This window comes from Trachinotus anak, unplaced genomic scaffold (assembly GCF_046630095.1).
Source record: "Trachinotus anak isolate AG129_WGS33_773 ecotype Australia unplaced genomic scaffold, CSIRO_AGI_Tana_v1 ptg000011l, whole genome shotgun sequence".
Lineage (NCBI taxonomy): Eukaryota > Metazoa > Chordata > Actinopteri > Carangiformes > Carangidae > Trachinotus > Trachinotus anak.
In genome coordinates, this window is record NW_027273862.1 from 4,308,304 (window position 1) to 4,332,700 (window position 24,397).

Here is a 24,397-nt window from a genome sequence, read left to right on the forward strand (position 1 = left end):
ACCCATGACCTGTGCAGCAGGGCAATATGAAGTGCACATGCAGTATGTGCGTGCATGCATTTATGCACATGTATGAGTGTGTGTGTGTGTGTGTGTGTGTGTGTGTGTGTGTGTGTGTGTGTATGTGCGTGCGTGCGTGCAAATTCATATACCTTGCAGGTCCCAATGCAGCCCACTGGCCTCTCTGGACGCCCACTCAAGCCCAGCTTCTTATTGATGGCGAGGAAACGGTATGCCTGAAGGAAGACACACACACACAGACACACACACGCACACACACACGCACACACACACCTTGTCAGTGAACACAGCATTTACATTGCACACATTACTGATAGCCTTTCTGCTTTCAGAAAAAAATAAATAATTATCTGTACATTTCCCTGCGATCACATCAGCATTGCTTTGAGATTAAAAATATCATATTTGATCCAAAATGTCATGCAGCTTATCATAATGAAAGAGTGAGTCCCTCATCTGTCTGTCCCACCGAGATATTTCTGTTGAAATGACCTCCATACGACAGAACCACCCAGTGATATTAGCTCCATGTAAGGTTACGAGATGTGGCGATAATGATAAAGGTCCCTGTGCTGCCTTCAGTGGCACGCTCAGTGGATCAGTACACCCATGGGCATTGGAGCTGATAACAGTGTTGTACTAAAATGCAGAAACCCCTAAGAACAGACTCTGAGACCTGGCTGAGTCCTCATTATAATAAATAAACGACAGCATGCTGTTTCCACAACTGCCACTTCAAATGTTATACAGTTTTAAACACAACCATGTTAAAAAATGAATAAAGTCATAGCAATTTTTTGTCCAACGGGCCCACAGTTTCACACAGACGTTGACAAAAGCAAGCTTCTCAGTTGACAACTGTTGATTTTCTGGGCTTGAAAAGCTGACTGTCACTAGGAGACTTAAACAGCTATAACTAGCTAGATAATTAGTACTGTGAGTTGCTTTAAAACGGTGTCTCCAGCTGACTTTATAGCTAGCTGACATGTTTTAAAAGGAAAAGCTGTAAAATGGTTTTACATACTGACTAAATACACGCTTACTATAAAAGATCATACCTGGAAAAGCAACAAAGACGTTGCTTTATATTTTCAAATCATATGTTTCATCTCTACAAGGGGAAAGGTTTCCTGCTGTTGGGGACTGAGTTGTCTCAGGTAACAATAGAGCACAAAAAGAAGGACAGAGTTGCTATTGTTACTCTAAACTCTGATACACCAGCATGCAGAGGATAGTAGTAGTGTGTTTATAGTGTAGTTACCTGATGATATGCTCCTTTGGCTTTGGAAGTATTGCTTGGTTACCACTGTAGGTGCTAACATTTGCAGCTTATGTTTGAACAGATAAACACACTGAATAAGATGTTTCTTACAATTTTGCTCTTTGGTTTTGGGAAGACTGAAACAGGAAAACTTCCCACTACGGCTGGAGGATCACTGTTTGAGGAAAGAGTTTAGCAAACAGTGAAATCTTACTATTGCTTAATTCTAATGGTAATGTTAAAGTTCTTCTAGTTTTTAAAGCACTGAAGGGCCTTGTCCCCTCTTGTATCACAGATTCTGTCTTTCTATGATCCTCCACAAACCACAGCTGCATTTTTATCTATTCCCAGGGTCCTTTGGGGATGCTACTTTTAGCCACTATGCCCCAAAAATATGGAATGCTGCAGTTAAATATCAGAATTGCTGACTCACTGCTGAAACTATACTATACAACTAAAAACATACATTTTTAACAGAGCTTATAACTAACAGCTGTCTGTCTTAATTTATCTAAACATTATTTTACAATATTTTATTTTATATAGTATAAATTCTATTATTATTATTTTATAAGTGCTATTTCATAGTAACATTGACTGTGTTGATGCTATTTTAAAAAAAAATTTTAAGCATGTGTTTTTTGAACATGATTCTATTGTAAAGCACTTTGAGCTGAATTGTTTGCATAAAAGGTGCTATATAAATAAAGTTCATTCATTCATGGTAAACTAACTAAAAAACTTGTTTAACAAATTCATACAATTTCACATATAAAGGTCCATTTCCTCCTTGTGAGGAGATTTACAGCTGTATAATGTCGTCTGTGGCTCTGATATTTGTCAAGTCTGACAAAATAACTAATGATTTCATTTGCGTATCTTGGATTGGACTTCGTGATTACATTGTTATGACAGGATATAGACTTTGAAAGACGTTGGTCGGAGGGTGTAAAGAAGAGCAGCTGTTGGTTGCATTATGGGAAATGTAGTGTCCTTGGAGCTTGACCCATACAATAGGGTAAAAGTCTTTAAATCTCTGCTGCCTGGATTTTATCCACTAATATATAATAATAATTTGTTTCTTGCAAGTTACTAACTTCATGGAAGTGCAATGCTACAATAAATAACTTGAGCGCGCCTTTAACAAGTTAAAATATCCACCAGCTGATTTATTTTCTTGCTGTGGATTAAACTACACTACACACATCTTATTCTGACAAATGAAACAGAATTGGAAATTGGTGAAATCATTCACTCATTTAAAAGATATTCAAAACTTGATTTCAGATTTATGTTTTTGGGGTAAAGAAACACACTTTCCTCTCAATAAAATGCTCCGGTATAACTTTCACAACCAGGATTGACATAGATCTGTTTGGCTGAAGACGCTTGACTCGGGGTAGCTGAGGTCAAATTCCACAGTTAATTGGTGGAATGAAATCCTGTAGTGTCCTTACGAAAAAGTATGATTCTCCAGCAGGTTCAATTTAGAGTTTTAGAGCTGATTCAGCTCAAACCTTAACACAAGCTCCAAACAACACTTGATATATATATATATATATATATATATCAAGTGTTGTTTGGAGCTTTATATATATAGAAATAGAAATAGAAATAGAAATCGAAATCCTTGACACATATGTTGCAGTAATTACTCAAAGGGCTCCCCAGTTCATTAAAACAAAACAGAGGAAAAGGTCATGGCCTTCTCCCCCAACCTTCTCTGAAATGCATTTAGAGACGGGAGCAAGGAGAATACAGAAGCTCCAGCCTATCAGTTTCCAGTGCATTTCTTTGGTGCTTCACATAAAGCTTCTTATCGCCGTGTCACCTGCTGTCAAAACACACTGATTCAAAGATAAAAAGAGAAGGAAGATGGACATTGATTTCTCTGCTGTGCTTGCTTTGAGCCCAGTGGTGTGACACACTCGCCACAACTCATCATTTATGTGTGTTTTGTGCATTACACTTCTGTTTTCTGATGTGTCTCGCTGAGTGTGAGTACTTGTTCCCTCCCAATCTGTCTTATCATGAAACAGCATCAGTACACCCACACACTCAAGTGGCACAGCAGGAAATCTGCCTGTCGAGCTCTCCGTGCCGCATTTTACAGTTTCAGACCAACTGCAATACATGGTGTGCACCAAAAGGTGGTGCTCTGCTACTCCTGTGCACTCGCTGAGACGCTTGTTCTGACCATAACAGGAGAAGGCAAGGGTTGGACCAATTACAATAAATTACAATAAAAGAGGGAAATGTAGAGTCTATTTGTTCAAAAAAAAATAAATAAATAAATAAAAGAGAAATGTTAATTGAGGATTAAGCGGCATTGCAAATCACAGCCGTAAAAGACAAGGATGAGACCTGGAGGAGAAAGGCAAGGGAGGACCCTCTGCACCCAACACTTCCTGTGTGCAGAATACCAATGAGGAACGACAACACACAGGCAGCCTATCAAAGCATCCTTTCATTCCCTCACATTTCCACAGACCGCAGCACAAACAGCAAGCCTGGCAGGCGGGAGAGATAGTAAAAAGCCATATTCAAAAGCTGTATTTTACACTTCTGCAGTGGCCACAAGGTGTAACAAACTTACTGACAAACTTTGCAAAACTTTTAATTCACCATAGAGACGTTCCTCAGGTGGATAGAAACTCAGACTGGAGTATGTTCCTGCCTGCGCATTTTATCATTGCTGGGTTAGTGCCACAAACAGTGTAAATGTAACTGTTGGTGTCGCAAAATGCACATAATGGATTTACTTTGACAGCTGATGCTGTCATCCAGAGGGACTTATAGTAAGTGGCAGTTCAGCATCTTGCCAAACAGCTCAAAATGATACAGTACATGCCTTTTGAATTTGGGATTTTCTGCTCCTGTGACAGTTTTCTTTACCTCTGGGTTGTCCCATAGAATTTGATTTTATGTTGGTCTCTGAACTATAAAACACTTTCTCGTGTACATTGAAAGAGCTGTTCTTCATGTGAAGCGGTCTCTTCCTAAAGGGACTCAAGCGTAAGGGGTTGTGGTTAAAATCCACAATCAACACAATGTGCAAAAATACATTCTACACTTCAGGCGAAGCTAATATGGGGCTTCTGCAGCCGCATTTATTCAAACCAAGTGGATTTTTTCCAAAACTACAATTTCTTGAGTATAAAATTCCCTTGGATGGCAGTTCCTTGTTGTGCTATGGTGGAGGGATTTTAACACAGAGGAGGAATTTTGAACATCAGCTACAAGCATTTCTATGGGACTACTTTCTCTTTTGAATGTTTGAAATGATTTCTGTTAAATTTAAAGCTGTTCCCCTGATCCCATGCAGTTCCATGATCTCTGCCACAGACATCCTGAGCAAAAAGTTATTATAATCAACAGTCATTATTGACAAAAATATTAGATGAATACACTAAATACTAGAATTTTCCTTCAAAGTCTTTTGAGACTTTGTTCATTGGCTCATTTGGAAGACTCCAGGTGCTGCTTGCAACATAAAGAAAACAAGCGCGTCAACAAACAGAATGTCATCTGCAATGACACCCAGATTGACTATCTGATATGACAAAGAGAAAGAAACAGCTAAAAGGGAGGCTATTTTGGGGCAAAGCAGTAATTTGCAAGGGGACAAGCTTTAGGGTGTATGGGTCGGAATCACACATTGCAAAATGTAATTGCCACTCTCCCATCGACAGGCAGCTGTTGTCAACACAATCAAATGGCTGCGAGGGACGAGGTGAGGTTAGCAAATGCAGCCCGCTGCACTGGAAATGATGGTGACTCCAAGATAAACAGATTCTGTCGAGGAAGAAAGACTGGCTGGGCTTGGGATTTGATATTCAGCACAGTGCCCGCTCTGACTCACAATTGCATATCCATCTGAGAGGAAGAGCACCACGCAGCAGAAGAAGGCAGAGGGGTAAGGAGGAAAAAGTAACAGGTATGACAGTTCAAAGGTAGATGATATAGACCTGGAGGGGAGAGTTGTTTGGTGTAATGGACATAATGAGGGCGGGGCAGGATGAAGGCTTAGAGGGTAGAATAGGGTTAGAGAACTGGACATGATGGATAGGAGAGGGACAGAAGGTAGAAAGGCCGGGAGGAGAGAAGAGAGCCCGGAGAGATGACAAGATAGGAGGAATTGTTTGTCTATAGAACATGGTGTGGAAAATAGATGCCACATAACAGACATGACAGATAACAAAGAGAGGCTAGGGAGGAGACCGGTGTTAGAGTGATGGATATGACAAGAGAGACAGAAGACAGGAAAGCAGTAGACTTCAAATAGTACACATGCAGATGAGGGACAGTGTCGAGAGAAGAGACTGGGCTTGAGTGATGGATATGATGGGAGTGAAACTGAAGTTGGAGATGGGGTAGTGGCTGGTGTCAGGGATATGGCAGTACAAATGTAATCTGCTACAGATGAAAGGAGCACAATGGACAGTTGTTACTCACAACGTTACGACAGACTGTGAGTCATAACAGGGCACCTGTACTGAAAATAAATCCCAGATGTGATGACCAGTATTTTGTCATCTCAATGGAATATTTACACCCACAAAAAGACTGCTGCTATTTTTAATCCAAGATTGGCATTAATTTCATCCAGGTAAAGTCAACTTGTTTTAGCCCATCCCTACTAGGCCTGGGTTTCAATAGACGGCTTCATTTGTGATCCGGTTCCAGGTTAGTAACCAACTAAGAAATAAGCCTCTTATGAAATCTCCTACTCACACTCACTGAGCACTTTATTAGGAACACCATACTAACACTGAGTAAGGCCTCAGTTCTTTGTGGCACAGACTCCACCAGATGTTGGACACTTTCCTTTAAGATTCCGCTCCATGTTGACGTGACTGTTTCACATCATTTCTGCAGATCTGTCAGCTGCACATCCATTCATCTCCTGTTCTACCATTGAGGCCACCGAGGTTCACTGAACTCAGTGTCATCTTCATGAAACCAGTTTGAGACGACTTTTGCTTTTTGACACGGTGCATTATCCTGCTGGAAGCAGCCATTAGAAGATGGTAAATTGTGGCCATGAAGAAATCCTGATTCATTGGACCAGACTACATTTTTCCAGTCTTTAACCGTCCAGTGTTGGTGAGTCTGTTTGCACTGCAGCCTCAGGTTTCTGCTCTTGGCTGACAGGAGAGGAACCCGATGTGATCTTCCACTGTTCTAGTTCATCCTCCTCGAGGTTGGATGTGTTTTTCATTCTCTGATGCTTTTCTGCTCACCACAGTTGTAAAGACTGTTTATTTGAGTTACTGTAGCCTTTCTGTCACCTCCAACCAGCCTTGGCATTCTCCTCTGACCTCTCTCATCAGCAAGTTGCTTCTGTCTGCAGAGCTGTCTCTCGCTGGGTGTTTTTTTGTTTTTGGCTCCATTCTGAGTAAAACTCTGCAGACTGGTGTGTGTGAAATTCCCAGGAGATCAACAGTTTCAGAAATACTCAATCCAGCCGTCTGACACCAACACACCTGCCATGGTCAAAGTCACTGAGATCACCTTTTTGTCTCATTCTGATGTTTGATGTGAACATTAACTGAGGCTCCTGACCTGTATCTGTAGGATTTAATGCATTTTATGCACTGAACTGCTGCCACATGACTGACTGATTAGATAATGGCATGAATGAGCCTAATAAAGTACTCAATGAATGTACTTTCTACCTTTCTATGACCAGAGCATGCATAATGGATAAAACATACCATTTAACTAAAAAGTAAATATCAAAGATATCATGAAACTAAGACTATTAGAGTGAACTGAGTTTGAATATCTCTTTTTGTGATTTAGAGATAAAATATTAAGCTAGTTATGACATTTGGTGCTTGAAGTTATTTGATGAAATAGTATTGAATCCCAACTCTTTTGTTGAGAACATTGACTTGAAATGAAAAGGACATCAGGGTTTTTTTTATGAATCACAGGTTTTGGATAGTGAATTCCAATTTTCTACACAACTTTAACATTTGACTTGCAAGAGCAGTGTGACTGCTGAAAACGAATTAACCTTTTGTTGCATTCATCGTGAGCAGAAAGACTGTAATCATATTACCTCAATAGAATATCACTTAACACTTGTTAGAGCCATGAAAGGCTGGTTTAGACTGAAGAAAAGGCTGCAGATTAAGTGACTGATGTGCAACAAAAAAAGTTAAAGGTGTTAAACAAAATGTAGATATGTTGGTTTAGATAAACCAACATATTATTTGCTATATTATATAGGAAGTACCATAATGCTGAAGCTTATTCATCTTCTTCAAAAGCCACCGTGTATTTTCAAAGATCTGAAGTATTAAGAGCTTTTAAAGAGATTTCATCCAGCTGCAGCTTTTATATTTTCTCCGGTTACTCCTCTGATCAGAAACTGATCTGCTTGTTAGTATTCAAGTATTCAGATGCAGAAGTGAAACACTTGTTAAGGTAATGATGGAAGCGAGTCCAAATTAATCTTTCTGAATATCCCAACTCAGCATCTGAGATACTTTTTCATCTCTTTTTCATCTCTAAAGTACCTCTCTGAGAGCAAATTTAAAAACTACTCACCTCCATGTATCTCCAATTTGCCAGAGTTAAAAAGTGACGGCTCCACCATTATGCTGATCAATCAACATGAACAATCACTGTTTGACGAATCAATCACTTCGACCAATCCGCAGCCTTGTTGTGATTGATGGGACAATCAAGGGAAAAATCTTAAGAGCAGGGAATCTTGGACTGACAAGCAGATGGACTGACTGAGCCAGGTTCTGCTGGGATATTGATAGCTAACCGCTGAAATGTAATCTGGCTGACTGTAAGATTGATTTGTGTAGTCGTGGTGGTGGTGGTGGGGCTCCATCAATAGTCTGTCTTAGTTTCCTTCCCTCAAATTTCCTCCCAATCATTCACAATAAACAGGAGTGACTTGGAATCTCCTTTTTACAGTTAAAGACACACTGTTAAACCAAGCAGCGAGCCACTGCGGCTAATGGTGCACTGCTAAATTTCTGCAATCAGAGAGGTTTCAATTGAGCATTGGCAAAATCCCTCCCTCCAACAGTGATAGTTTAATCATAGCTTAACTGTGACTAGGCACAGCAGGTCTGTCAAGCTTTGGATTTCACCACATGCTGAAGCCACAGCCTTGAGCTGCTGCTGTAGGAGGAATATTACAGATATAAAGTGTTTGGAGGGCGGAGTCGTCTTTTTTTAACCTTTCCAAAGCCAAAAATGCAAGGGAGTAAACTGTGTGTTTGTCCCATCTAATGTAAGCCACAAACATTAGCACGCCTGGCTAGTTACCTAGAGTAGTGGCATAAGTACTTCCAAGGCTAAAAGTTAGTTTACTTTTAGTTTACTGCATCATTACATGGGTTTACAGGTTACTTCACATTAAGCTCCATTCGGGATGAACACATCCATTGTGCGATGCTGATGTCACAGACACCGTTAACAGCCATACCTGAGTTTAACGTTAGCACCCTCATCCTGCTGTGTATTGGATTTGGCAAAGTTTACCTAAGGTGGCTTTACCACACTCTTCATTCTTACTTTTCTACTGAAACATGCCATTTGAAAAATCTAACAACAAAGCAATTTAACCATTGTGTTGTTTATAACCAAATAATTAATGCATTTCTAGAGCCTAGCATTTGTTGAATAGCCTCATTCCATTGTTTTATATTAAAGGGCATTATGTTCAGAAGATCACTAGGGAAAGTTTCTCATTTTAAAATAAGTCAGGAGCATCAAAAAATCAGCCGCAGATGGAGCTATAACTAAGTCACAAAGTTAATGTATCTGATCAAATCGGAGAACGAAAAGCAGGAATCCAACACACATTACAAGTACAAGTGATGGACAGTGTTTGTGCAGGATTTTTCCTTTTTGTTCTCAAGTTGTGAGCCTACCTCTCACTGAGAAATTCAGGGGGGCAAAAACTTTTCCCAAAATCAATGGCTAGCAATGAAAAGCCTTTCAAGGCAATCAAGGACCCACTGTTTCCATAATAACCATGAACCACATCATTGTAGACTGCACATGTGACATCAAAGAACGGAAAGCTAAGTGAAACAACAGTGCCAATGTGTGCTTGTGTTACCTTGACCAGTTCTTTCTGAGGCCAGATCTGGATTGGCTCCACCTGCTGGGGCGTCTGGGTCTGAATGCCATAGGTGTTCAGAAACACCTGCAATCTGCAGAGGCACATACAGAAAAGCAAGACCAGGTCAGAAAGCAAGACTAGGCTTAAACCTAGTATATGGCTGATCTGTGTATGGTCAATGTGCAAAATCGAGGACGCTAGATGACGTAATATGCCAAATCACATAATCATTACATCATTGCATCGTATCTGTATTCTGCTTTCAGCTGGCTTCAGCCCTTTATCTGTTTGCTTCTCTCCTATGCTCTGTGCTCACATACAGAGTTTTTCAATACAGCTCAATTCCCAATGAAACTGTGCTCATTTACATGTTTTTATGTTTCTAAGTACGAAATAGTGACTGAAATGTGGCTCATTTTATAACCACAACATCATCTGAGAAAATCACTGTACATATAAGTTAAAGACAATGACTTTTAATTTCAGCTACATATATATATTATATATATATACTTGTAAAATGATCACTTGAAGAGAAAGACAGAAGCTCATATCACGTCTATATTAGGTGCTTTGCAATCAAATGGAAAGAGAGGTATGCCTGCAGAGGGAAAGCTTGACCTTGTGACCATCTTCTACGGAGAATAGAAATAACACTTACACCACACAAAAAAGATTTAATTGTTGATTTCTTGAATTACTTTCCATTGCTTATCATCCCCTTGTAAATCTACTGTGCAGTGTTTCTACACCATCTGCTCACCTTTACATCTGTTCTGATTTACCTTTTGTAAATCTGCAGCTTTATGAATGTAAATCGATCATTAAGGTCAGTAGAACATTCATACGTCTATTGGTCTTGTGTACTTGCAAATATAAAACTCATGTAAATCAGGTCTATGTAAATCTTTATCTATTATGCAGCTATAACTAGTGTAGTGTTGTTCGATGCAAGAATGAATAGTGAACGAACTGAATTTAATCACTTTCTGAAACTGTTCATTCCTTAGTTCAGTCAAACCCTCAGTCAGATGTGAGCGGAGGAATGGGATGTGTTCAAGTCTAGGTAATGTACTGTATTGATCCCAAAGGGAAATTACTTTGCCACAGCAGCAACACATGTACAGCACAACACAACACAACATGTTACAAGTAGTGTATAGAAACAAGGACAAAATATGGCTGAGTCATTACTGAACAGAGCAGAACACATAAGAACGTCAACAAACTTATGAATAGCATAAAAAGATGTGAATTACAGCAATAAATATGAATGACAACTTAACATACGTGTCAGCAGAACATGGCAGTGAATATGTGAATGGCAGAAAGCATGAACAGCAGAGCAAAAAAATGGCACAAATTGAAAAAAAAAAACCCTCAGTGATAGACAGCGGCTCCTGAGACTGTCTCAGATCTTTTGACTGTGAGGGGGCGGTGCATGTTCACCGTTGTTTCATTCACTGAATGCACTACACAGTATATGACAGTCAGTGGCTCAAACTAGTAGAACCAGGTCCAGCATGAGCAATGAACTGTAGATCAGTTAAAAAGACTGAAAAGGCCGTTCATCTCTGATCTGCGGCAAGGGAGCTTTTCAAATATCAAGAATTATAAACAGTTTGCCATGTTTGTCAAAAAGAAGCCAGGGATCATGAGGAATATGAACGATTCTAACAACTGCTGTGCACATTGCTGGCTATAGCTGTAACTGAAGCACAGCGCACAGTATAGCAGAAGTGTACTGCAGTGAGAAAAGATGCTGCAGGAGTCCTGATGGGGACTTGCCAGCAGTAGTAATTGAAGCTACAGGTTAACAAGATTCACAGAGTTGTTTGACCCTGTTTAACATGCACACACCCACACACCCGCACTCTTACACGTGTATCCAAGCATGCATACACACACACACACACACACACACACACACACACACACACACACACACACACACACACACAAACCCACATGCACAATGAGAATAGTGACAGACAATGGCAGAGGTCAGGCTGAGCACCAGCTTCATGAGCTCACCACAATTACAGCACTGAGAAAGCTGAACAGGAGAGAGGAGCGGAAAATAACCTCGCGTTATGGTCTGTAACACATGAAGAGACACACACATACACACATGCACACACACACACGTTACCTCTGGCTCTCTGCTATCAGGGCCACGTGAATCACAACATCGTTCTCTATGGGACCCTGTGAAGGAGACAGAGAACAGAGATCACCATGTGAACCACATCCCTGATGTTGTGCTGTGCTGGGTGCTGTTTTCTCTCTTCTTCTTCTCTGCTGTTTTCTCTCTCGAAATTATTCCTCCTCCTGTGGTTTTGGTTGATTATTATTCTACATGTCCACTGTATGGACAGTCTTACTTATTTATTTATTTCCTTGCTTTGGCAATGTGGTTCCTCTAACATCCATGCAAACAAAGCAAACCAGCAAACTTAATTAATCTGAATTTAACTGAAATGAACTCATTTCTGTTTGTGTGTGTGAAAGAGATATAGAGAGAATTCAGCCCACTCCTTAAAAATAAAATAACAATAGCCTGTATTATCGCAACTTCCACTATTAAACAATATAAATGAAAGTAAAATATAGCTCTGAATAGAGCTGGTGACTCTGAGGTAGGTCTGAATTGTGAGTGTGAATGTTTGTGTGTCTGTAAGTGTCAGATGTGATTGACTGGCAGCATGTCCAGGGTGTTGCCTGCCTCTTGCCCAATGTCAGCTGGGATTGGGTACATCCCCCCCCAGCCCCAGCCCCCGCAATGCTAAGGAATAGATGGATCGAAAATTCTGAATAACCAACAAATGTTGATGAGAGATGTGGGAGTACTGAGCTGGGAGGGAAGGACATGTGGATTACGAAAGACGAGGGAGATAAAGGGGGAGCAGAGCTGGACAGAAACAAGAGGCTGTTCCACTGATGTTTTCTCCACTTTGGTGCCCACACAGTGAGGTCAATTGAAATTACGTTAAATGGCCAAAAGAGCAAGAGAAGCATTACTATTTCAACATAATTTCTTCCTTAACTCAAGGAAACCAGAATATTTAAAAATCAGAAAAAGAAAGTAGTCACAGAATGTTTCATAATAATTTATTCAGTAGAAATCTCATTGCATTTGCTGGTTGCAGCCTCTGTAATGTGAGGATTTGATGCTTTTCTCATTTTCCTATCATCCCAATACCTAACAACCCCTGACTATGAACAATGGTCAAAATTTGAATAATCACTGAGCTACAACAAAATTACTATTAACACAATAATTGGAGGAATAACTCAGGATGAAAGTAATAATTAGGTGTTTCAGCCACTGTCCAGTGGCCACACATCATGTTAGGTGAAATTCTGTCTTGTTGGGGTTGATCCTAACTCTGATTGGCTGGACGGTTCCTGTTAAAATCATAATGATGGTACACCACAATTGTACAACAGTTCAGGTCAGCTGTTACAGCTAATATCAGCTAATCATTGTTATTTTACTTACTGTTAAAAAATCCCATTAAAAGACCAAAACCCAACAATGAACTGAAGTATGTTTGACTAAAACTTGATGTAGCTTATTTATCCATTTCAGTGAGCCACACTGCTGCACTGTTTGACATGTTCCCTCATTGTCCCGCAGCCCTAGATACTCACTAGCACATCAAATGTGTATTAATCCGCAGCTGCAAATAGTCCCCAACAAACACACTATTTGCTCCTATGTGAATAAAGTTTGCTCAAAGCTCCAGTGCCCAGATGTTTCGGGAAATTATTGAGACATGTTCACAAATGAAACTAGATATTTGTGACCTATTTTAAACCTTTTAAAGGTTTATACCTTCAGTAGGAGAAAAGGGGCTAAAGCAATTTTTGGTTTTCATAGAATCTGTTGACAATAAGACAATAACTAGTCAAAATCAATGTACAATGAAACCAGCAGGTTTCATAGAAGAAGTAACCCATCAAGGTAACACCTCATAGCACTAAAACTTCATAGAGAGAGCAACAATTAGCCAGCAACAGGTCACTCATGTTTCCTACACAAGATGAGAGACAACATGAAGGACAGGGAGAGAGAAGAGGAAAAGAAAAGGAAGAAAGAGGAAGCAGTAATTTCACTTAGAGAAGCTGCAACTGCATCAGTGTGTTTTTGGTGCAGGAGCAGAGAATAAGTGTAGAAGTGTGAATACTGTATCTGTACCCAATCACTGCCATCTTCAGGGAGGGAAGACACTTTGATTTGTGTGCTTTTCTATCTCTTTTTTGTTTGCTTGCTCCCCTGTTACATGTATATCTGTGTAAACTTGAATTTAAAATTCATATTTATGTCTTTTTATTCAAGATAGATTTATGTCTGTTAACAAGTGTGCATTTCTCCCTTTCCCTCTTGCTTTGTCTTTGCAAGAGTTGTATGTATTGTTTTATTTATGCACATATAAATGCATCTCTGTATATGTCCTTTAGCGCCTTTCATCCTCTCATTCTTTGTTTGCAGCTGTAAGCAGAGACGATCATCTTCACTGCGCAGAGCGACGGTTTTTTCAGGGCCATTTAGGAAGCAGGCAGCAGTGTGCGGCTCACAGGAGCAGCAGCCTTTCATCAGGTTGTGAAGCAAACACACAAACACACACATGCATACACGTGCACTGATGCGTTTATACACACAGAACACCGGTGATACCGGTCTGCACTGATGTTCAGATTAGGCCAGTGACAGAACTCAGAGCCAGGGTGCGACACACACAAATAAACGTGCTCATAGTTGCGTTCGCACAAGCACGCACGCGCACAGAAAGCTGGGAGCCATTTTGTTTGGTCGATTTTAGCTGGTTGTGTCCAACAACCTCATTATCATCAATCAGAGAGTAGAGAGGAGAGAGGGAGGTGAAGAGAAAGGGGGTGGCTGAGTAGAAAAAAAAGCAAAAAAAAAAAAACAGCAGAGCACAAATCTCTCCTGATGAATGGAGGAGCAATGGCTCTTAAAATGCTGCAATGCTACTCTCTCATTAACGCTGTCTCTGAGCAGACAAAGGACTCATTTGGCGAAGGAGAAGATATGGAAACGTATAATGGGAACACGGGAGAAGCTCTCTCTCTCTCCTCCACGCACTACAGCTGAACCTGGCTGACAGACAACTGCAGGAACCACAGGGAGGAAAATGAGATGAGTCTTCAAATGTTTCTTTAAACAACCTTTTCAGAGCGGCCCCAAAAACACCAATGTAGTGTGACCGAAACGGTGTCAAGTCTGAGAGGGGAGTGGAGGAGAAAAGATGTCATTTCTCCACGGGGACTGAGCAATAGACTGCTGAAAGGTAGTTAACAAATCATATTGGATCCTGGATGCACCCAGTGGTGTGGACACTGGCCGGATGTCAGCACAGCTCAGGCCAAATCTAACAGTTTGAAGACTGATGTGGTACTCTGCGGAATTGCATTTCAGAGTAATTAATGAAAAGAGAAAAATCTGGCTGAACAAATGACTTGCAATTGAACACAGGTGATTAAAGTTCTGAAAGTTTAACTAAGCATTAAAATACAGAGCACAAAAGGAAACGGACTGATTAGAGAAAAGTGATGAAAACACACAGGGCTGTTTTGACCCTGTCTTGCATTGCTCTTAGAGCGGACACGGATGTGAATTAAATTTTTCTTGACTGGGAAACCGTGCTCTCTTACTCTCACTGAGCTGTCACCACCTACACATGAAACCCACACGCAAACCTTGGAGCAGCTACAACTTCAGTCTGCCTCTTTTGAGGAAGTCTGCAGTAGAAGAAGACAAGGTGGGCTTAGGGAGGCTAGAGTAAGCCACAAAAATGTATTGCATCACTTCAACATGAAATAACTCCTGGAATGCACTCAACATCACAGATGGATGTTATCAAACGGTGTACAGTATGTATACAAGAGGGAGCACCGCTGGAGGGCGAACAGTGAGGATTCAGCACATTACTGATCTAACTGAGGAGGTGAGTTTACTGTGACCAGAGGTTCTACACATGGTACTTTTCACAGAGGAACAAAGGAAAAGTGCTCCAAGGTGAGGTTTTAGTTTTGCATAAAATTTACCCAACCTAATAACTCATAATCAGAATCAGAATCAGAATCATTATGCTGTTAGCTACACCACATCAGATAATTAAAAGAATAAAACCGAAAGCAATATTTTTAAATTAAAGAAATAATTCAATATTTTGGGAAATAAGCTGATTTGCTTTCTTGCCAAGAGTTAGAGGAGAAGCCTAATAGTACTCGCATATCCTTCTGTTCACTACAGCACTGTCGCCAGCAGCTGATTAACTTAGCTTAGCATAAAGACTGAAAACAGAGGAAATAGCCAAGAAATGATCTGAAACATTAACCTTGTGTTGGTGCAACTGCAGATTGCTGTTTTCATGTCATGTTTGTTCACTTTAAACAAATGAGATACATGTTAATTAGTGAGCTTTAGAGGTGCTCGTAGGCAGATTTTGTTACCTTTGGAAAGAGATTTTTTCCCACTGCTTCCAGGCTTTATGCTAAACTGAGCCCTTCAGCCCACAGCCACACCGTTTTACTCTTTACTGCTCTCATTAGCACGGTTTTGAGATGCAGCAGGCAGCAGTTCTTTTTTTTTTCTACCTGCAAGGTCCAAACAACTGAAGTTAGCATTTAGCTAGTGAACATAGTAGAGCGATTCACAGCTAAAGAGCCAGATATTCCTCAGGTATTGGTGGAGACAAAAACAAAGCTAAAAGTAGAGAGAAGATTGTATTGAAGTTCATGAGGGGCACATAAACACAATTCCAAATTAATTATAATTAGCTCTGTATCTGCTGGATATGGAAATACACCAGTTTGCCATATCAACTGAAAAGGTGATAATGGATTTGTGTTTACATAATGATCCCATCGCACAAGTGGTAAAATGATGTGTTAATGCAGGCCTAAGCATATAGATAACTGAATTCACTATTTTAATACGCTGAGGTTTTGAATTTCCATGACTTTGTAAAGACTTGTAGATCCTCCCTGGGTCACAATACAATATGCTTCAGCTGCCAATTTTAAGTGCTGTTCTTATGATATTGAACTATTCTTGCAAATACAAAACACATAATATCAAAGATGTTTGTGCCTCAGGGAAATGTAGTTCACCAGATCAGAACATTTACTGCCTGAGCACAGACAAACTCAAGGCAGCATGGACAAGAGCAGAGGCCTCTGAGTTGCCACCAAGCAGAACAGATGCTCTGTTGGCCCTGAGGTGTAGAGGTGAAGAAGGAAACAATCATATCATTGTCCTGCTACTAACCGGTACCACGCCATCACTCCTTCATTAAATCATTTGAATACCACTGATTTTGGCCTCCGACTTTTTTTCCACCACATTGATGTGGAAATCAGATTCATTTATTCACGATTTAAGCGGAACAAAGCTAAAACAATGCAATGAAGTATTTAGTGTCAACCTGAGACCCCTTGTAGGAGGAGTGCTTGAAAAGACAGACACAGTTTAGGCCTTCAGTGAAGGATGTGTTTGCAGCATGAATTAGCAGGTGGTGAGAGCAGCATGGCTGGATGATAATTTCACACACTGAAGTCTGGGCAAGAGCTTTAAATATGGAAATAAAAACAAGATAAAGTCAACAAGACAGTTTTACAAAAGGTTCACCAGTTCCTTCTGGTCCCATGTGGAGCACCCTGCAGAGTTTGGTCTGGTCTGACCCAGGCATGCTTGTATCAAATGAATTAATCAACAGTCAGTCACAAAACAAAATGATACAATATGGCACTTAACTCATGCAGAAATAGGAATTACAATAGTTTGTGCCAAAGGCATTTAAGGAAATCTCTCTCCAGCCAACAGAGAGGACTGCAGCAGCTGAAGCATTTGTCTACAACTTGAAAGCAACAGCTCAGCAGTCTCACAGTCACAGCCCTGTGCTGAGTAAGACGGGTCTGAGCCAACGTAAGAAATGTTCATTCTTAGATGATAAAGCTGCTGTTGTGTTATCTTTCATCATTATAAAAAAAAGAAAAAGACAAAACAAACAATGAATTTAACATACTGTGAACAGACATCAGTTTAGCCAAAGCCTCATCCTTCAACCTTGTTTCTACCTGGTTAGAGTCTCCTCACTACCACCAAGTGATTGTTCAAAACAGCACATTCCTTTGGTACTATATTTTCTTAACCACTTAACAACCATATTCCTACGCACCTACAGCGCACAGTACACTGTATTATGCTGCAGCTGCACTTCAGCTGAGTGAATCAGAAGGAGCTAAACTTCACTTTGTTTTGACAGGAGGATAGAGCACTGAAAATATTCTACATGAATGATGTCAACAGATATTGGATTGTTTACGTGAGCGTCTTTTAAAAGTGTCTTTTCCTGCCTCTCCTAACTGGCAGCGCGCTGATCTGAAACTACTGCAGGTAACACACTGACTATGCATGACTACCTCACACAACCCCACGTCAAATGACCCCAGCTATCCCTTGAAGTGATGGGACAGTGCTGACAATTCCTTTTCCATGAAGAGGTTTCCTGGTTCTAACTTCTTTTAATACAAGCTCCGGTATCTTATAGAGTTGACTACTGTAATGTCATCTTACCCTGGAAGAAATAAAACCTTTCTGGCTCCGTCTTATTTCAAACACTCCTCCCTACACTGGAATCCCACTAAGATGACACACTGTGTTACAAAAATGTTATTAAAGGAAGAGTTTGACATTTTGGGAAATATGTTACTCTTTAAGTATCTCATGTCTGTCTGCTAAATATGAAGCTACAGGCAGAAGACAGTTTACCTTAACTTAGCATAAAGATTATAAGCAGAGGGAAACAGCTAGTGGCTCATTCCAGTGGTTAAAAATCTTCTGGGGAAGGCACAGTAAACAAAATGGAGCTGCTAGTCATGTTAATTATTATTGTTTAGATTCACTGGCTAGTGGATTTTATCAAATTTTTGGACAGAGCCAGGGTAGAGAGCTGTTTCCCCATGTTTCCAGTCGTTGTGCTATATCAGAGTGGATGTAAAACTTTTAGTTGTCTACTTTACTCTAATTGAAGAGATATTGAGCTGTTAATAGTGTAGCTCAGGTTAGAATCAGGCCAAGTTTTTTTGATCAGATGTGTGGTAGTTTTACTGTTATAGCAGGTAAGAGTTTACTTTGCATCGGATGCTTTAGTTTTTGGACACTGGCATCGGTTTTTCTCACTGCACCTGAACGTCTCCATGACAATAAGTGTTGCAGTGTTGCATTGCGAGCAACCGTCTCACTCCACCACCCTAAACGAGCTGTCTCTCCAATACTGGATTCCCAAATGTGTCAGGAAAGGCTTAAAAAATAATGAATTCTCAGTCAAATTTTATTTCCAACAAAGGCAGAGACTGATTGAAAAGGTAGATGCCTTGTGTGTTTGAGTGCGTGTGTGTGTGTGTGTGTGTGTGTGAGAGAGAGAGAGAGAGAGAGAGACAAGAACAAGCATTCCTGTTTACCTAAAAATGCACCAGTAAACACACAGAATGACTAATGAGACAGACACATTAATAAATACAGATGGGCCACATCTGTCACAAAACCCAAACAAATGAGATAAATAGCTCCCTGATCCTTCTTCTCTGCACAATAACAACAGATGACACCACAGAGAAGAGACAGAGACAAATACATTTGTATTTCAACCTTAATAAGTTTTGTGACAGATGTAACCTTTGCTGTTCATCAAAACCCAAAGAAAAGTGTTTTGTATTGTTTAGGACAGTAAACTGGATACAGGCTCATTCACCACTCAGCAACTGACATTATGACAAGATTTATTATATAAAAAAGATTCAGGTCATAATATGGAAATGGATTCAAGAAAACTGCACAATATGGCCTCTGACCGAGCAAAAAAAAACATGTAATAACGATCCACACAGATGGCGGACAAAGGTGAAATAAAAGAGTTGAGTAGGGACAAATGGAGACATGTTGTTAACAAGTGGTACAGTAGGTTTCCAGCTGCAGCGCGGAGCGGCAGCAGTCTGCAGCTGCGTCCCGTCCCTCACAGATACGGCTGCGCTACATGTGACAAAGTGAAAAGCCATTTGCCGGAGAACTCTGCTGTGAGTCCCCGCAGAACAGAAATGAATTTCAGCTCCGCTTCATTTGACTTTTCCTCCAAAATTAAAAGCAGTGAGTTGTGACACAAGATGAGAAATGTGTCTGGAGTTTTTTCTGTCTTTCACTTTTTTCTTTCTTCTTTTATTCTTTTTTTTATATTTCCTTCTTTGTCTTGCTTCGATCCTTCCTTCTTTTCCATCCTTCCATCCTACCTCCTCTCCTTTCTTTCATTCTTTCTTTCATTTGTCTGTCTTCTTGTCCTTCTTTCTTTTTCTTCTTACCTTCCTCGTTTCTTTTTCTCTTCCTTCCTTCACAGTTATACCTTTCTGCCCTTCTTCCCTTCTTTTCCCTCCTTCCCTGCCTTTTAATGCCCTTTTATCCTCACTTCCTTTTTGTCTTTCTATGCCTCCCTCCTTTCATCTTTCTGCCCTCTCTTCTTCTCACATTTTCTTTCTTGATCTTCGATTTTTGCTTTCTTCTTTCAACCCTTTCTTTTTCCTTTCTTTGTTTCTTTTTTTCCTTCCTTTTCCCTCTCTCCTGTCCTTCCCACCTCTCTCTGTCACTACCTGTCTTCTTTCCTCTCACTCTCCTGGTCTCACTGTCACACCAGTAAATCATCTACAAACAAACAGCGTTTCTCAGATGTTTCTGTCAGGAAACCTCAGTCCAATCAAAACTCAAACAGAGGACGCAACTGACTCGAGCCACCGGCATATTTGTGTACACAGCTGCAAGTCTGAACTTCAGCATGATCACATCTTTTCTTTCTACAGCCACATCTCTGAAGTTTCCTTTTTACTCTTTAGATAATGTTTTTAACTTTATTTTTAAGTTCCTGCTGCACATGTTTGAAAGTAGAATACACAAGAAAAATCATTTTCTATATGAGCATGAGAAGGACTGAAGAGATAAGGAAATGCAGGCGGGAGAGGTGTGTGCTCTTGAGGTGGAAAAGAGCAATCAGATCTGGAGGTGTGTGAGTGTTTACAGAACCACAGTGTGAATGTCTACACACACACACACACACACACACACACATGGAGCCAAATGTCTTCTTTTTTTCCTTCAGACAGATGTTTAAAACTGACTGATTGATTGATTGATTGATTGATTGATTGATTGATTGGCTATTTACTATTTTCTCTTTCAGCATCGTATTTAATCATTGAAATGAAACTTGCTGAATGAAAATAAAACTTCTGTCTGAACTGAATGAGACTCTATTTCAAGGTCAGATCCCTCACAGTGCAGCACGAGGGAGTCGCCCTCGAGCGAGCATCACACCACAAAGGAATAAAACATTCAAGACTTTCATGAAGTTAAAAAGCCAGTGAGGAAATTTATCCACCACCTCCCCACCGCCAAAAAAAAAAAAATTGAATGAAATATAATCCCTTCTTTTCATGCCCCTTCACAGACGAATGACTCCAGGCTGTGTATCGTCCTCGGGAAGTTGGTCTCTGTGCAGCGCAGAGATTCATATTCTGATGAGGGTATTTCAAAGTGTCATGGGTTTAGCAGAAATACGTTGGGAAGGGGGAAAAAAAACATGAAAGAAATGCTAAGTCATCTTCAAACCGGGATGTGGGAGAGGAAAACGTCTCATACGTTTTTAAAGTTAGATCTTTTTGAAAGGTCATCTGGTGGTAATAATGACAAGACCATGACGAGAAGTTTTAAGTTGAATGCAGTCAGAAGGAATGTGGAGGTGATGAGGCGGGAGTTTGATTTAGGGAAATACATGGAGGAAAACGAAACAGGGATGGAGAGAGAGGGAGACAGACGGAGGCTGGAGCAGAGGAGAAGTCAGTGAAGAATTGGAGTACAGGCTGCTGGTGGGTGAAACTGGAAAGATGTTCTGACTGAGAAAATGATACGTTGTTCCCAGGACTCAGAAATATTATCCTCTCCCAGAGAATCTTTATGAATGAATATCAATTGATCTTAAAGGTGAAGCACAGTGAGCTATAAGAGCCCAGGGCATGTTTAAAATCAAGCTTGGAGAGCTGGGGAGGATGTGGCCTGATTACTATTGTCTGTGTGTGTGTGTGTGTGTGTGTGTGTGTGTGTGTGTGTGTGTTCAGCCAAATATGAATATTGTATGGCTAACGGTGACAGGTTGTCTCACAGATTTGAACAGGTATATTTGTGTGAATGTGATTCTGGTTAATGTCCTTTACAAGTCATTTCAAAGCCCAAACACAAGCCGGCAAATGGCAGCACTTCCACTGACTCTCTAATCTGCAGAGGGTGTGTGTGTGTGTGTGTGTGTGTGTGTTCTAACGCATACATGCAGCCTGACAATGACCCTGGAACAGAAAAAAATCCTTAGTCGCTGTGCCAGGCTACACTCTCATACACTCAGATGTTTGCACAGGAAGATGCACAACACATGCACAAACACACAATTACAAACTTTGGGAACAGATGGGCATTATGGCCCTAATGTGCTCTCTCTCTCTCTTACTCTCCCATTCACATACACTCACAAATAAACAGATTGCACTGTAATGCTTGTTGCCAGAGGAGCAGTTATAAACAAGTCCCGACACTTCCCTTTGGACGCGCAGCAGAGCGCCAAGGTGAAATCAAATGTATTTGTAATAGTTAAAAACCTCAGAGAGCACACAGATGTTATTACACAGGGGACATGTCCGCTGATTGTCAACAGCAAGGCTGAAATGCCAAGGCCACAACAGGGGCTGCAATCTGTGCTCGGTATCATTCTGCACACATCTGCAGAATCTCGCTGGCACAGATGAAATAAAAATGTGTCACTATACCGTCAGTCAGTCTCCACACAGTCCGTGATATCGGTACAACCTCTGAGGACCTGGATAAAGCGATGAAGCACTGAGGCTGAATGACAACCACAGTGTCTTCCTGGGGGACATTTTTAACCCTTTTATAAGCTGCCACTTATAGAAGGTGGAAAAAAAACCCATTACTGATACAGATCATCTCTTCCCCTCCATTTATATTCCTGACTGCATGACTGCTCGCACCATTATTAGGTTTCAGAATAAATTCTTCCTTTTGAATTTTAAGGAGTGTATTATACTGTTTGACACACGGGAAGGTTGTGACGGTTAGGTTCAGGCTACTGATACGTTTCTAATATAGTTCAGGGTTGTTTTGCTCACATTTTATGTGTTTTACAAGAGAAGAAGTGACACTCTGCTCACACACAGTGCACACTGGTGCACCCCCTACAGTGGCCGACAAGTCCTGAAGCTTTTTATTCTGCGCCATCAAACGTCCTCCTGTGTTCCATTATAATTACTACAGCTGTTAGCACCTAACAATATAATGTAACTATTGGTCATAATAAGCTGCTTCACAGACGGGGGAGGACAGATTCAGAGTAGCAGTGGATCATCCCCAGCAGCCACAACGGATCCATAAAGATAAAGATAAATGATAAAAAATACTTTATGGATCCCCATAGGGAAATTCTAATTGTCCAGTAGCTTATTCATGTATTCAGTTAAGATTTGAGGCTGTGTCAATTATCCACTGCCTTTGTCTGAGTTGTTAAATAGTCTGATGGCATTGGGGACAAAGGATTTCTTGAAACTCCACTTCCCTCCAATACATAATGGAGCAGCAGAATAAGCTTTGAATAACCAAAGAAAAATTCTATGGCAGGGCAAGGTGAAAAGGTAAATGCATGTATATTAATGCTCTAAAATGCCTAAAACATGCACGATAATATAAAAATGTTATGACTAATGACCACAGAAGCTACAGTATAACTCAATCTGAGCCTCTCAAATGCATGTTGACCTTTTCACTCTCGCAAACATTAAAGTGTCGTGCCACAGTTTTGTTACACTCAAACATTCAAACTCAAAACGGCAGTGGCAAATAAAATATTTTAATTTTGTGCTTCTACGTATAACCATTTCCTTAAACCAGCAGATCAGAAAGGCAGCACCATTTTATCTCAAACTTTCATTTGTGGAGACAATTCTTTGGGTTAGAGCACAGCTAGCGAGGGCAGGTGTGAGAAGTTCCCCGTTGTGAAGCCTGGGCTTGAGGACTGTCTGCAGTACCCATCAACAAGCAGCTAATAGAGGCCAAGATGCCTCCTCTCAGCACGCCTGGCTCCGAACCCAAACCCCATATTCACCTAACACTCTGAGTAACAGCAGCAGGAGGAAGTTGATGTACCTTAATGTATGAGGAATGTGACAGCCCTTTGTTCAAGCGAGGGTTTGAATGAATTGAACACAGCAGGTTCAAATATTTGATCTCTGCTTGGGTGTTTTTTTTTGTTTGCCATTCTCCCCGAGGCTGTGCATCCTGGCAGCTCGCTCTCCTTTTGTGTCTGTGCAAAATCCAGACCATAAACAGGAAGTACACTGTACACAGGAGCTGGCCAATAACACTGACAGCGTGACAGACAAACTAGAGCCTCAGACACTAATGTTTCCCCTGGCACACCTCTGCAGGTGTAACACAGAGGAAGAGGAGGAGGTGTCTCTGAGAAGGACAGCAAAACACCAACACACAGTCTGAGAGTATATGTAACTACAAAGTGCATGTGTTGGTCTGAGAGCAATCAGAGGACGCATTTGAGCACAGGTGGTGTGTCAAGTGTTAATGCATGCAAAGTGTGTGAGTGTGTCTGAGGGATGTCCATTTCCCTGCAGGTTAAGGTCAGTAGCCATCTCTCTAAGGCTTTTACTGGCACAGACCACTGGGCTGGACATTTCCCGCCTGCCATCAGGCCATTTGGCAAACAGCAGGGTTTAGAACACCCTCAATCTGTGTCTGTGTGAGCGAGAGCAAGGATACAGACAGAAAATGAGAAAATGTGTATATATCGGCGTGAATATGTGTGATTCAGTTTAGGCGGCTTGTATGAAGCGGAGGGCGTGCACGGTAGTTTGAAAACACAGTGCAATTTTGT

The 24,397-nt window shown here is 40.8% G+C and overlaps 1 protein-coding gene across 4 annotated transcripts in view; it reads right to left on the reverse strand.

Annotated features, from left to right (window-relative positions):
• The window catches only part of phkb (phosphorylase kinase, beta), a 105,416-nt gene that overhangs the window by 19,320 nt on the left and 61,699 nt on the right, over positions 1-24,397 (reverse strand). For all 4 annotated transcript variants that reach the window (XM_071489189.1, XM_071489188.1, XM_071489186.1 and 1 more), the window contains 3 exons: positions 11,533-11,588; positions 9,378-9,471; positions 153-236 (listed from right to left, as the gene is read on the reverse strand). In XM_071489189.1, the coding sequence (XP_071345290.1) occupies positions 153-236; positions 9,378-9,471; positions 11,533-11,588 (234 nt within the window). The remainder of the gene's footprint in view (positions 1-152; positions 237-9,377; positions 9,472-11,532; positions 11,589-24,397) is intronic.